Here is a 16,267-nt window from a genome sequence, read left to right as displayed (position 1 = left end):
ACAGGCTTACAGAAGAAAAGCTCAGAGAATTTACTTTCCTCATGTGGTCTGTGTGAATGTAAATGTACTCACTGCAGGAGGTTTCAGGGATTCAGACAGAAACGATGCCTCAGGTGGTCGAAATGACTAAACCTCTGGGTCAACAGCAGAACTGATTTTTATGGTGATGGGGCAATCAAGAGCACACAGTAACTGGAGGGTCTATATGTAATGTAAAAGTGAAGATCAGAGTTTGGGGTATAGAAATGACTTGCTCAAGGGCAAGCAAAACAAAGAAAATGTGTGTCTATACTGTGACCTAATTTATTTGGTGCTGCTTTAAATAAATTAAATATATAAATAAATAATAATAAAATCACTGTTCACTGTGCAACACTTTTAGTTAGTAGCCAATTCTTACACAAAGCCATAGCTGTATAGAAAAGGATTTAGTCATCCAATCAGCTTTCCTTACCAAATTGAGAAGTTTAGCAGTGGTCAGTGATTGGTACACAATGTTATGATGATGTGCTGCAGTTTAAAACAACGAAAATAAAAAAATATTTTGCTGAAAAACACGTCTTCATGCCAAATCTATTTTGTTCCTGCCATTTAAAAATGTATCCAAAACTTCCTTAAACATGTTTTGTACAGTCTTTACCATATTGAATACAAAATATATCTAGCCTGGGCCAACAGAGTGAATTCTCTATTCACTTTTAACAGTATTGAATACCATTTTTTTATGATATGCTACCAAAGTTGTGTTGGTGAGGCCTAATAATAGCAAAATTAGGGTTGCTAGCGTAAGTGAATTTGGCAAAAGTTTTAAAAATATTTGAAGTTTGGCTCATGGTTCACCTCTTAAAGCCACAGTAAAGTCTAAAGATACAAAACGTATAATGCTTTTTTATACAATTTTATATACATGGTCAAGAGTACATAGTTTAAGTTATTATAGTTGGTGTATTTAAGCTAGAAAACAATGAAAATAAATGAATATACACCACATTAAACAAATTATACTGTCCTTGAATTATTTTGTATTCATAAACAAATGAACAAAGAATTTACAATTCAACCCTCTTAAGTACTCGTTACACCATGTCCACAAAATATGTTAAATAGATTTCATAGTGAACTTTATAGTCAATGGGTCTGTGAAAAATGTATTTACTCACTGACACATTGTCTCATACATGTTTTGTTTTCCTATGAAAATTCACACTCACACCCCATCTTTGCACAAAGGCATATTATTATCAATTCCCTGCTCAGCATCGTCCCTTCTATCAGATTATGTATTGTTTCATTTTGACAGCCAAGCTCAAATTAGTGTTATGTAATTAGCCTAAAATGGGCCTGTTCAGTACACTGTCATATTTTGTCATTGCCACTGAGTATCTGGTTGATCGGGTGGAAAAGAGGCTTGTTTTCCTTCTGTCAAATGTGCAATTATAGCTGGAATGCAGAAATATCAGTTGATAGCTGAGATTTCATTACAATCAGTCCTAAGAACTGATTATACTTCAAACAGGCAGTATAATTATAATGTAGTGAAGTTAATATTGTTTAGTAGAATATTCAAATTATCCAAGATTGTTCCTGGTGATTTGGCAAGTAGGTGAATAATGAAATACTGAATCAAATTAAGGCGTCATAAGATACTGACACACTTATTTTCACCGTGATATGACACACGATTTCCCTTTAAGTATGCCACTGTGATTTCTTTAACTTTTGCAATCAAGTAGTTCATCATCTATTTAACAGGAAAAGATTAGGTCCATTAAATTTGCCCTGCTCTTTTATGATGCGTTATTGTCTAATAAACCATGAAAGGGGGAGGATTTTTTGCATACAGTAGCACTTGATAGCACACTGTTGGGTGCTTCACGGCCAGGGGCCAAAGTTCTTTAATGCAATTACTGATGAAAATCGTTTCTTTATCAGTAAGTAAGAGACATCATTTCACTTCCAAGTGGATAATAATGTTCACAGTCAATGCAAAATGAGGAAATGGATCATTTTTATGTTCTTTCTGAAATTGTAAAATGTTTTCAAGATTATTTTTTATAATTTCTTCCATTAAGCAGGATGTAATGGAGCTGTGGCATATTACTTTGAGATCAATGCAACATGAAATACATGGGAGATGATTCTGTGCTGTACAGTATATGCCATAATAGTATTTATACTACTACTGCTTCTTAGCATGAGTTGCCCAACCCAGGGAGTGTTAGGTGTAGCCTGGATTGTCCGCTGCCTCTAGGATTTATAAAAAAATAAATAAAGATCTTTGCTGATCTGTGTGCCCAGTTTTAAAAAAAATGCATCGTCTCTAAAATATTTATAGAACCTTGAGTCTATAATTTTGTATTATAGTGCCATTTTGTAAAGCTAGGGCAATAATACAATTGTATTAACGACCCCTAGCAGCTTTAGTGGAATTAGGTTCTTATTTTGTACTTGATAAAAAAGGCAATATTGTGTATTCCATTAGTTTTAACAATTCATGAAGTCACAAGTCAATAGTTGAACGTTTCTTCTAGCAGTAATTGACACCACTGGGTAAAGGGAGATGGTGTTCTTCCACATTAGTGGGTGGGTGTCATAACATATCATAAAGCAGCCTTCTAACCTTGTCAGAACTTATCATGACACCAATTAACTGTAAAAAAAAATAAAAAAGACAGCCACACAGCTGAGGATGTACTCCATGCTCATCTGCAAAAGGGTAACAGTCCTTGTATTGAGAGGCACAATCTGTTTGGCTTTCTGAAAAACTCCAGGGAGGCATGAAGGGTGAACAATCTGAGAAAGAGCAGAAAATAAATACACATCATGTCACAGTAAAGTGACAATGACAAGGGCACTTTCTTATTTGTTCAGTACAACACAATTAACCTAACTCTATGACATCTTCTTGCACTGCGAAAATAGACTTTGTCATGTAACAGCTCTCTATTTCTGTGTCTCCCTCCCTCTCTCCCTCTCTCCCTCCTCTTTTCTCTCCCATCAGGTCTCCACATAATGGAGCGAGAATGAACAGAGAGCGGCTTAAAAAAAAGCATGAACTGGAGGTTTATTGAGGTCATCTGCTTCCTGTTTATATGGGACCATATAACAGTTCAGTCTTCCCGCCAGGACCCATTGGCCACTGAACAACATGTCACCAAGCAATATGACTGGCTCATCTCTGACCGTGGACCTTTCCACCACTCTCGGAGTTATCTGTCCTTTGTGGAAAGATTCCGCCAAGGATTTACGACCAGATATAAAATTTATAGGTGAGTTCACTTTCAGCCTGTGTACTGATGCCAGCCAGGTTTTTTAAGAATCTGTCTGTTTTAATGGTTTTTCTATTTTCTTTCTATTTTGGTTGCAAAAAGCTGCACTGTGTACATTTTTAACCTATTAAGTGTGCATCTTTTATACTGACTTGCAACCACTCTCAGCACTGTGAACTTATTTTTCTTATATTAATAAGGTACTCTGCTAGACTTTCTCTCCACTCTTAGTCCTAGATCACAATCCAGAAATACTGGATTCTACACTTGATGCATGGTCCAGTTTAAAAGTGTCACATGCATAGCAGAGACTTATCAAGCCCAATCCAAGACTCCACTGATGACATCACCCGAGTTATTTTTCAGCCTTTAGAAAGACACAAAACAACTGCTTTTACAGGTTAACTAATCATAATGTGTAATATTACATGACGTTAGCTTTTTTAGTCAAACAATTGGTTTCACATTACAAAATAGGACTCCCATGACAATTTTAACTGGCTATTGATAAACCAAATATTGTTTCGACATATAAACACGTTAAAACATGCATACATTATTCACTAACAACGATAAAAATGGGTTCAGTGCCCAAAACATGTTAAGTATCAAAGTAAGTTAAAATAGATTTAATGGGTAATCTAATTCATCATTCCTCTACCAGCAAATTTTGATTAATTGATCTTCAAACCATCAATCACTGATTTCTATGAGTGCTCAACTATTATATTAACATAGCGTATATTTTGCTTTGCATTGCATATCGCATCATTTGTTACATACAGAGGAAATGGTAGAGAAATTACATAGAACCCCTCTTTCTCACAAAGATGTGCTTTGATTTCCTTGCATCCCCAATCCCGAGCCTTCTAACTCAGAAGTATAGAAAGACAGAGAAAGAGTAAGAGAGTCATTTGCTACATTCCTTTAGCAGTTCTTTCACAGAGTTTGTTCACTGTCTCACTGCTCCGTCTCTCTTGGTAACTTGCCACAGCCCCGGGTCCCCACTGGCTTCCTTGCCTTGATATTGTCACATGAACAGTAAACAAGGTATTTGCATAATGTGTAACTTGACAGAGCGGGATGTTGCACAGAGACATGAATCTCAGAGGCAAAACTTCTGAGGCCGCCTTCCACAGACGCTGTACAGCCGTCGAGCGCTGACTGTGATGCTGCAGTGATTTATGAAAATAGAGTGTGTGTTTGCACGTTGGGGGCTGACGGGAACGTTTCCGGGCCCAGGTGGCTCCTGTTGTTTCTACCTCTTAACAAACCATTAGTGGCATCAAATTCAGCCACCATTGCTAGATATCCCTTTCCTCATGACAAGACAATTCAATTTCACATTAAGAGTGCGAAGAATTTTATGTTAACAATCAACAATCCACATTCCCATCTGTCCAACATCTGCAAAACTGTCATGAAATTTGAAAGTATGATCGATTCCTTTTGTAGCTTCGTTCTGATTGGTTTTCGATATATAAAGCCTTTGAACATATCTATTACTTTAACACAAAGTATACACTGTACAATATATTGTAGTGCTGTATTAGTTGAGTAAATGAAAGATGATCTTGTGCATGGAATGAATGCTTAGTAAATAATCAGTATTTGAGTCAAAGGTGTGCAAAGTTCTCGCAGAGGTCCAAGTGTTTTCCAAGGATTTTAATCCCAACCTGGATCACAAGTTCATTTCAATGATTAGTAAATTTTCAACCAGAGAGACAGGGATGGGGACGGGGGGGGGGACGGGGGGGGGTAAATCAGTGACATCAGCTGGTGCTAGTGTTTGGTTGGAATGAAATCATACATACTCTCGGTCCTCCTTGGCACATGATTGCCCAGCCGTGCTCCACTCTAACCAGCAATGAGAACTGAATCGCTTTGTAAATTTCCCCGGGGACCTTCTCTGCCTCGACGATTTAGTGGTGGAAAGTGGTTGAATCAGATTTGCAGAGAGACAAAGCATCCATTCCTTTCGGGTTCTCTTATCAAGAGAGATTACCCCGGAGGCACGCTGCGTGGACAATGCCAACCTGATCGGCAACAAATAAATCTGCCCCATCTTTAATGACGTGGGCATTGCGCCTAATTTGAAGGATAAACAGAGATTTCGGAAGTGCCAGTGCTCTGAAAAGGTCACAGTCGCTTGAAGGGGAAAGACACACCACAAGGCACCAATTATCCTCTCCCTCTTGACTTATGTCTCTTAAAGAAATGATTGGAGTAATCGTCACTATTGTGTCACTGCTGATTATGATCTTCAAACTGAATTGCTTCGTTTTTTTTCCCCCTCCCCTGTTATCATATGCATAAGTGTACATTTCCTATATGTTATTCATCAGTCACAAGAAAACCACTTTCACTGCTGGCTGCATTCTGCTCCTGTATCAGACATGAGGCCGAATTATGTGTATCAATGTGTGCTTCAGTTAGTGGTGAAACTGGATGGCCTGTTTTGCTCACACTAGCATCTCTCATTCTGTTGCTTGTACTCTATTATGGGGTCGAATGTGTTTCAGATAATGCGTGTTCTCTCTTTGGTCTTTGTTCGCAGAGCTCTATCTCAGGTTCTTGTGTGCCTGAGTGAAAAACCAATATAAATGCAAATCTGGTGGCCATTAATGCATTTTAAAGGCCTCAAATCAGCATTGCTCTGTAATCAAAGAAGCGAGATGGGGGTTGTTATTTGGAATAGAAATATTTATGAAAATGAATAGTTCTGATTGATCACACTTTGAAAAGACATGGTGGAGTGAATGAACAAAGAAGGTTGATAGAGCCCCTCTTGTCATTGGACCAGGGCTCATGAAGACCTCAAACATTTTAAAATCTATCCAAGGTTTTGAATAAAACCTTGTAATATCCTGGGGAAGAGCAATGCTTGAAAATGGAATGAAAACTAACATGTTGTCCAGGGTAATAACAAAAGACCCATTTTGGTCTTTTTTTTCATGTTTGGATTGACTTCATGCTTGCAAAGCACTGACAGAATCAGTTAAAATGTCTACGCTCTGTACATATGATAAGATAAACCAAGTGTCACACACAGACTCATTTAAAAAACGAAATTGAGCCATTGTACGTTTTACGGCACTGATTAAGATAATTGCAAAGCCAGTATAATATCTATTATCACTATACTCAATTACTGACTCATTAAAACCTTTGGAGACTGCTTGCACATAAAATGTTACCAAAATGGTTATAGCTCTTCTCAAAGAGATACAAGAACTCAATGAGTTTCAAGTTGATAATTCTCTTCAAACGCCTACCTCTCCTCATTTGACAGAGACTCCTTTCTGATACACAAACACTGGAAATGATATCTTAGCTTCTATAATGTAGTTTATTTATGCTGGTCTTTTATCTCTGTCTCATTTTTTAAAATTTTGCTCTACTTTGATGAGTTCTGCTGCATTAACTGATTTCCAGACACAAAAGTAAACATTTCACAGATTCTCAAGGTAATGAATAGCTAGCTAAGAAGTCAAGCCAAATACCCTCTTAGCGCCTGTCATAGAACGCTCCTGCTCAAAAGAACTGTGCTTAAAAAGACAATGACACAATTGGTACACTACATGGCAAAAAAGCATGGCCATCTTGAGTTTTAATATTTCAGTAAATTCAAGTATCATACAGCTTCAGTCAAGTATTATATAAAGTAGATACTTATTTTTATTTATAAATTATTAATATTCTGGCTTTTCCAACATGAGCTAATTAGATATGGATTTGAGTGAAAATCAAGAGATTGATTATTGTACATTTTATTCTTCTTGACTTTATTGGTCTATTTGGTAAGTTTAAATAAAGAGTGTTTGCTTAATAATATATTTCAAGCTTTGTTGCTGGGTGGAAATTTTAAGAAATAGTCATTTTGGGACACCTCTTATGTCAGTATAGTGAATATAAAGCTACTATAGCGTGAAGTTTGCATACCGAGGAAAACAGCAAACCCGGCTCCCATGAACTTTGCTATATTTTTATATTTAATTTGTTGTCTTTTCATGCTTATTACTGGAGCATGTATGGCATATGGCAGATATGCATTCATCAACGTCAGAGAAGGAAGCATAGGGATTGCATAAAGTGCAGTGGACCTTGAGACAATCACCGCCGACGGCATCTTCCGATCAGCCAGCCAGACCAGCCGGACCGAACAAAAGCGGAGTCCACCGCCCGAGGATGAGAGGGAGGAGAGCCGAGATGGAAGCTAAGCCAACCCAGCAAGGACTAGAGGCAATTTCCCTAGCCAGCTTACTCCTGGCTAATGTCCAGTTGCAGCAATATAAAATGGATCAACTGAGACTTCACGCTAGCCCAGCAAAGGAAGCTGGCGACTGTTGTGCCCGCATCTTTACAGAGACCTGGCTCCATCGTGGCATCTCAGATCAAGCTGCTCTTGCTGGACGCGGTGGGATGAAAGGAAGTGGATCAACAATGCTTGGTGCTCAAACTAATTCTAAGTTGATGGACAATGTTTCCCTGATGTTGATGTTTTTTAATATTAAGAAGCTGGCCATATTATCTACTCAGAGATTGTGACAAGCGACGTGACAAAAAGGAAGTGGTCAAATGTCGTAAATGTTAACCTCTAAGCAAACGAGGGCAACATTTGCCTGGAAAAGTTCAAGATTACAATTATGAACAAAAATAAGTAGTACTTGGCACTATGTTGTTCCTGTTAATACACCCACGGTGTTGAGGAAGAAGTGGCAGGAGATTAGGCAATTTCTCGACTACCAGTTGGTCTCCACCATCAGGACATATCCACTCATATAAGTGTGTCCTTTGTGGCTAAAATACTCAGCTTTAATACCAGGTTTGACAAACAGCATGGTTATATTCAATGCAAGCACATTATGCATATCTCTTACTGAACATTTCCTTCATGATATTAATTATTCCTAACTATAATCAGTCCACAGACAACCACTTGATCAGCACTAAACCGTGAATTCATAATCTGCAGCTCTAATTTGCATCTGCAAAGAACTTCTTTTATTCAGTCTCTAATTTAAACTGTTCAGCAAACAGATAGCCCTGCAACTTGAGACTCACAAAAAACATTTTTATCCTAATTTTTCTTTTAATTTGTTATTAGGATAGCATTGTCTGTTGCCTAATTTGTTAAAATTCGGAGTAATAAGCAATGAGCAATGACAAAAAAACACTTTTCATGAGGTTCCTCATGTGTTCTGCATGGATGCATTTGTCAGTGTTGATCTGGGCCCCATTTGTTTTAAACAGAAACAAGGTGTAACATTTGTCCGACTCAGGTCTTGAATTAGTTTGGATGAGCCATCTGTAATTGGATAGAGCGAGAGAAGGCGGATTTGATGTAGTCGGCAGATTTGCCGAGAGAGGCTGCAGCAATGTTTAATTCAGCAGGCTGTAGCCAAAGGAAGAGAAGGACAGAGGCAGTCAGGAAGTCAGGAGAGATGAAACAGACTGAAGAAAGCGGACAGAGACATCGTGGGGTCTGAGATGCCATTAGGCAGTGAGACAGGAAGGTGCTAAAAGTGTGTGGTAACGAGAATGTATATAAGTGCTAGAGACAATAACGGGGGTCCGCTGAGTTCAGCATCAAAACAAGGATTTGGAGAGCGGACAGGTATGCTGGCAGTAAGGTCATAGTCAAGGTGAGGAAGAACCGCCTCACAGAAGCATTAAAGTGGCTCAGATGACTCACAAAATACATGCACTCGGGTGCACCTCTCTCTCTCAACCAAAAAACAACAAAGATTATATTAATGCCTTCTCTGCATGTCATCAGCTGTGATTAAATCACAGGTTTATCGTCTGTCAAAATTCTTTCATCAATATCCAGGACTTAGACAGGGATGCTGGGCAACACAAGAAAATGGCATACTTTTTCGCTATTTTTATTCATCCATGCACTTATTTACCAATGCTCAGTGGGTGACACAACATCATTTTATTTATTTATAACTTATTCATTCATTATCATTTCAGCAGTGGGAGGGTGAAGACTTTGGTGGAGTGGAACAATAATAGAGATGATGAAAAAAAATGCAACTCGATGTATAGCAGTACCACTTGCAATAGGAAAACATGGCTTAATCGTATTATTCTCCTACTAATCTACAATGTATACTGTTCTATATAATTCAGGCAAAAAATGCCCATAAATTATACTAAAAATAAAAATTTGAATATTGTTAATGAAAGTGTAAGTTATTTCAGCCAAAAAGTGTTACGTTTTATAGTTAACAAAGTCTTTCTTTTTTTCTATGTATATAACGTGTTTCTGCATTTCGACTTCCAGGATGTTAGGTCTTCCCACCAGTCCTTGAACGCCACACACAAGACATTTTGCTGTGAAATTAAGAATTTTTTTTCAGTTTGTAAGTGACACTGTTACGAGGTGATCATGCATATTTAGCTGCGATGACTCATGAAGATGCTGTCACCAAAGAGAATGTTGGCTGTCACCTCACACTTTGGCAGCAGACGCGAGTTGTCATTTGCTGACTAAAGCAGTAACCGCTTCCAACCACCGCTAGGCTCAGCCAATCAGACAGGCTGAAATTCCAGCACAGCTTGTCACTGTTGTGCACCAATTGAGTATTTTTTTTTTACTTTCAAAAACAAAAAAATTTGAGATCTCAAGAGTGGGAGTATTGTTTGCACAGACACTGTCACAGACATGGTGACTAGGACACATAAGGATCAACTTAAACTTCATTATTGTAAAACCAATCGTACAAGATGACGAATTTACTTCACATAGAAATAAAATAATATTTTTTCTCTGTCTCCTACTCTATTACGCACATTAAAAACAGACAAACATACAGAAAACACAATACTATCCTCGGGCTACACTGCAATTACAATTACTTGAGCATTGCTCATATATGGTGCTAATCTGCATTTCTCAGCTCTATAAGTTTGGTAACAAAGGCTGATCAGGGGAGGAACTCCATGCCACTTCCCTTCTCATACCTAGTGGTAAAAAGCCCCCGCTGTGGGACGACTTAATTACTGGCAAGAAAGGGATGGTAATTAGAGGAGAAACAGGAGGCTATAAGAAACTGTCAGGGTTAAGCACTGACTAATTCACTGCGTGGGACGCCTGTGCAACTCTCCCTTGAGAATGGCAATGCAACATCACCAAGTGCAACAAGCTCTATAGAGATGGGACTGGAGCAGCCATGTCTCATATTACAATTTCTGTGACGTGGTTATCCAAGCTGCAAAATTATACAACACATTCGACAAAAATGATGCCTGCATTTTTAAGAGAAAATATCAGAAAGGTGCATATAATGATAATAAAGAAAAAGGAGTATGATCTATTCAGTGACTACACTCTGTAGTAGTTGACTTTTAATCCACAAGAGTAAAACCCAAGGATTCACCCTATTCGTTGGTTAATTTTTAGACAGTTTGGTTTCCACTATTATGGAAAACGAATCGGTTATTCTGGCAGGATTTAGCAACAATATACTAGCCAACAGTCCAGTCCATCAAATAGCTTTTACTTTAAATGCCTTCTAACCTTAAGACTATCACTTACAAAATATCTCCTATAAAATATCTCCCATACTGCTTTCACTTTGGCACATTAAACCATTTCGAGTTAATGGTGCTACATTTAAAATCCAGTGCAATAATATAGCAGCAAACAACTATTTGCAATGTGAATGTATCTGGAGTAATGTCTACCTTAGCAGAGAAGGAAGTCGCCCTCTGTGTTTTGTAATCGAAGCGTCTCTGTGCTTTGTTTACATAGCACAACATCTCTCTGTTGTGCCTTACCGGCTGGAAAATGGCTGCCGCTCTCCACTGTGGTCATATGGCAATAACTGCTGATGAAGACGTCCCAACAGCGTATCTCCCACCCTTCAGAGTTAATGCTGTTAACTCCGTCAGAACTGTTGCCATTGATTGCAGTGTTAGCGCTGTTAGTGGCTAGCTGCCAGCTGCCAGTTCAGGGAGCTCCATGTTGAGAGCCATGTGAAGGCACTAGATATGCTAAGGTGAGGTGGAACTGAGATCCCCAAGCTCCATATATTCAACAGAATCAAAAGTGTTAGTGTTGACCTAAGAGGTATAACGCAACTATCATTGAAAAGTCAGGGAGATGTCAGTCCAACACCATGTGTACAAACACTTCGAAGTCCTAGGAAATGGTCAAACTAACTGAAAACCCCTATCGGTGTACTATGCAGAGGCTTTAAGACAGAAAACCAGGCGGATATAATAATATTCTAATTTGAAAATATATGTGCAAAAATGACATAATTAGTCAATAATTACTGCATTGCAGATTGACTCTAGGGACATGGAACGTCACCTCTCTGGCCAGGAAGGAACTGAGCTTGTGCAGGAGGTGGAGCGGCATCAAGTCGATATGATTGGGCTCACTTACAACAATAGCACTGGTTCTGGAACCAAACTGAGGGGGTTGGACTATCCATTTCCAAAGTTGCCCAAGGTGAGAGGCGGGTGTGGGGATATTTACGAGCCTCCAGCTGAGTGCTGCTGTGTTGGAGTTTTCCCAGAGGGTAGCCTCTATGTGACTGCGAGTTGCTGGGAAGACGTCGCTGACTGTTGTTTTTGCTGATGGGCAGTGAGGTTGAACTGGGTTAGTCTGGCTGAGGCCCCTGTCACCGAGGTCATCAACTCTTAACTCCGGAAGATTTATGTGCATCCTGGAGCAGGCCGGGGACATGGAATCCGGATGGGCCCACGTTAAACGCTTCCATTGTGGTAGCGGCTGCTAGGAGTTATGGTTCAAGGTTCATCTGTGCCTGTTGTGACAGCAAGCTAAGAACCCGCTGGTGGACACCAGCTGTGAAGGAGACCTTTTGGGCTTGGCTGGCACAGGGCTCACCGAAAACAGCACACAGGTACCAGTTGGCTAGAAGGGCTGCGGCTGTGCCCATTGCCAATGCAAAAGCCGGGTGTGGGAGGAGTTTATGAGATACTATGGAGAAGGACTTTTGGCTGGCCTAAAGGAAGTTCTGGCAAACCTACTCAAAGGGAAAGACCCATCCATATCCCTGGAAGAGGACGCTGAGGAAGTCAAAAAGCTCCTCGGCTGAAAGGCACAAGGAGTGGATGAGATTTGCTCTGAGATGCTGAAGGCTCTGGACATTGTTTGGCTGTCTGACAAACCTCTTCCATGTTGCGTAGATGTTGGCGACAGTGTCTGTTGAGTGGCAGACAATGTTGGTTGTTTCAAAAGGGAATACCTTGAGCTTCCCCAGGAAGAGCTAGAAAAATCTGCTGGAGAGAGGGACGTCTGGAATTCCCTACTAAGCCTGCTATAAGAGGTTGGTCATTATGAACATTTTTGTTTTAGTCAGAGACACTTGCAACACTTGACACTACATAGAAAATGGTATACAGCTAGATTTGGCAGAAAGGGCTATGCTGTTAAGATTCTGCTGGAAGAGCTAATTTCCCTTGATCAACACACATATAGATTTTAGTTAAGTCAACAATATGAAATGCAACATTAGGAATTTGGTGTGGTGGAGGGATACAGCACCAAACAGCTTTAGCATGATCGCATTCATCAGAGTAATGTGCCAGGTTATAATGTCTACGCTGTACCCCTGGAAATATGATTGTTTTTTTATTGCACCTATAATTAAAGAATTAATTACTTTCATAAGAAAATCAAATGAAGAAAATCACAAATGTGGTTAGAGATATTTACAAATTCCCAAATATTCTTTACAGGTCCAAAAATATATTAGCTCAGAATATGTTCAGTGTCAGCGTCAGTGTGCACACACAGCATCTCTGCTGAACACCTCAGCAGAGGTGTCTTTACTCTTTTACATCTCTGTCCTGCAGTCAGTGCACAGCTTTGGTGGTTTGTGTGACCTACACAAACAAAGAGAGGTTTATTCTCGGCTTCCTGACAAACATCTGAGTCAGTTCACTTCCAGTGAAACACGGAACATGTTGGGCACGTTATCCTCACTGTCTAAAAATGTTTATGGCACGTTCTGCTGTACTGTAGAAATCCAGAAAAGTTACTTATCCAAAATGTCTTTAAATAGGGGTTTTATGTGATATCTCCCTTAACATGTTGGCCATTTGAGATTAAATGGAAAGCCCAAAGATCTGAGATATTTGTCTTTCATTTATCTCTATTGAATGTGCATACATCATATATCTAAAACAGGAAAGTGGCATCCTTGTTTTCCAGTACAGCTTGCAAAGAACGTTCCCATGAATAACACTTGTATTGGCTGTCATGCATTGGACCTGCATCCAAAGGTTTCTTTTTGTTAGGGAACTTGCTTTTTCCACGATGCTGAAATTGATCCTCAAATCATCGTATTTGCCGCAGCACTCTTCACAGTTTGTGCCGCAATTATTAGCAACATGACAAAACATTTTGTTTGTACATATTTTTTTTCTTTTCTGATTTGATTTTAACACCATAGAAAGTACCAGTCGTATTTGACACTACGGAAGTCATTTAGATATCCTTGAATTAAAGACAATGAAGTTAATTGTAAGAAGCTTTGTTTCTTATTGAAAGAGCTGGCATCTATTGTATGTGTTACACAAACAACATATACAGTTCATAGAAATCATCAACATAATGCAGTTTTATTTGGAGTATGACTGACTGTTATTACAGGGCAAATTGAGTTCAGCGGAAAATAGACGGGATACAATAAGCGGCATCTAGGGCACTGACAATAGCACTTGTTTCTTTTTATTGCATGAGTGCCTTGACCTTGGTAGGTTTTGTATTATATGCAGATTGGAAAGCATTGTTAGAGATTTCATTACAGGATGCAAAAGGTGATGAAGTGTTTCATCAGCTATAAACCGTATACAAGACGACTGAGATGGAAGCATATGGGAAAAAATTAAATCATTTCCTAAACTGCACTGGCTTTTCTAAATGCTATGTAAACAATGCATTTTGAGATTCTTATGATTCTGGGTTTCAAATGAATAGACATTTGTTGTGTGTGGCCTGGGCTCTTAACATCTATTCAGTCCTTGCCCACACAGTCGGACTAGTTCATCAGCAGAACTTCTCACATTACACAGTTAATTAGATTCAAACACATGCTCATGTCACTCACCCGTGCATTCGCTTCCGGCACCATGTCCCATCAAATTCTTGAGATCAAAGTGAATTAAGAGATTGTTTTTGATTAGATCCATTTTCGTTTCATTGCCTCCTTACAATTACAGAGTGCACTAACAAAGCTATTATGCCGGCAATCATATTCCATTTAGGCAATCACGTTCAATTTCCTGATATGCTCCATAATGGGTAATAACTAAGAAACTTACATGTAGTAAGAAGGAGGAAGTAGGAATATGGAGAAAGTGTTATTTTCAGTATCGAGATAATCTCCTGAATATTTCAGGATGTAGTACAGAAGTTATTTTGGTCAGCACTTTTACTGTTTTTAATATGAATATCAAACATATACAACTCAGTTGTAAGCCTTTGCTATGTTACCAGAAAGCATATTTATTACATTAACTGTGTCATTGTGGTGGTAAGTAAAATAGATGTATGCTGTTTATTTCCCCTTTGCCTTCATTTGAGCCTATTGAAGATTTCTTGTGGGGTCAGTGAACTTTTTGCTGACACAAAATTAAATGAGATGATGACCCAGCCAAAATACTTTTAAGAAAAAGTAATACAAATACCAGTGCAGTTAATGGAAAGACAGTTCAATTACAGATTAATTTCTTTGGACAGGCGTCTCTATTTCATTCTCCTCAGCTCTCTCTATCTCTGTTTAGACCTCACAACTAGCTTTACTGAATAAAGGCAACCTTTCAAAAGAGAAACTGAAATTGAAATTTGCCAGCTCATCCAAAAGTTGGCCGAAGAAAGCATAAATCTACCCAAACCCAGCCCGCACACTGTAAGATTGACGGCAGCCTGTTTATTTCTGTGTGTTGATTTTGTACATCCCAGTGACCTTGACATAATCCTGGATACGCAACTGATTCTCTCTCTCTCTCTCTGTCTCTCTCTCTCTCTCTCTCTCTCTCTCTCTCAGTCTATCCTTCCTTCCTTCCCTTCATCTGGAATGAAAACAGTATCGGCCTAATGCCACCATTTTAAACAGATGGACTCTGCAGGCATCATGTTACATGACCTCATGACTTTGAAAGATGTTGCAATTTGCAAATTAAACAAAGGTTATGGGGGAAAAAACTGTTTTTGCTTTGTTCTTGACAGTTTGCTTTCCATTATTATGGAAAAATAAATGAATAACTGGTCATTCTGGCAGGATTAGCAACAATATACTAGCCAACAGTCCAGTCCATCAAATAGCGTGTACTTTAAATGCCTTTTAACCTTAAGACTATCACTTACAAAATATCTCATATAAAATATCTCACTATAGGAATTCATTCTGTGCTACACCACTTTTTTAAGTGCGTGGAAGGACACTTAGTCTGTTGCCTGACTGAATGTTTCTATATTTGATGAAAGATATGCAGCTATCGCTGTCACACACTATACTGTATGATCATTTAGTTGACAGACATATGGAAACATTGACAGTGAGTCTGAAGTGATTTACTGTTGACATGCACCTAATTCTATCTAAACCCATTAGCTTGGAAGAGTCACTTGGATATTTTTACATAGCCTCTCAACTGATGGTATTGACTTTTTTTTTAGCAGCACTATAACAGAATTTCAAAATAGCCCCTCGGATTTCCTGCAGTATTTACAGTGCTGTGTTTAGAAATCGGGTCCATGCCAGTATTGAAGTGAAAATAAATAAAACAAGCACAAGCAAAACAGCTCAGTCCATCCAAGATAACATCCCACCTCTTTCTGCGTGGCCCTTCCGCGTGCACTGGTGCAAAGGATTAAGATTCATTCTATAATATCTTGAATGGTTCTTGGTGGTTGAAATTCATACAGGATTTCAATTGTATCTCTGTCTGTTTGATTTATTACTGGGCCTTGCCTCCTTATTACCATGAAAGGCTAGGTTTTTCTTTTTCTC

At 38.9% G+C, this 16,267-nt stretch overlaps 1 protein-coding gene across 1 annotated transcript in view; it reads left to right on the top strand.

The window, feature by feature from the left end:
- Window positions 1-16,267, top strand: part of brinp1 (bone morphogenetic protein/retinoic acid inducible neural-specific 1) — a 104,828-nt gene that overhangs the window by 21,659 nt on the left and 66,902 nt on the right. The window contains exon 2 of the mRNA XM_068706302.1: window positions 3,002-3,269. Within this exon, the coding sequence (XP_068562403.1) occupies window positions 3,052-3,269 (218 nt within the window). The 5' untranslated portion in view covers window positions 3,002-3,051. The remainder of the gene's footprint in view (window positions 1-3,001; window positions 3,270-16,267) is intronic.

The sequence above is a fragment of the Cebidichthys violaceus genome, unplaced genomic scaffold, assembly GCF_023349555.1.
Source record: "Cebidichthys violaceus isolate CVI_PGR_0920_01 unplaced genomic scaffold, fCebVio1.0.p SCAF_12, whole genome shotgun sequence".
NCBI lineage: Eukaryota > Metazoa > Chordata > Actinopteri > Perciformes > Stichaeidae > Cebidichthys > Cebidichthys violaceus.
This window is presented reverse-complemented; position numbering and strand designations above follow the sequence as displayed.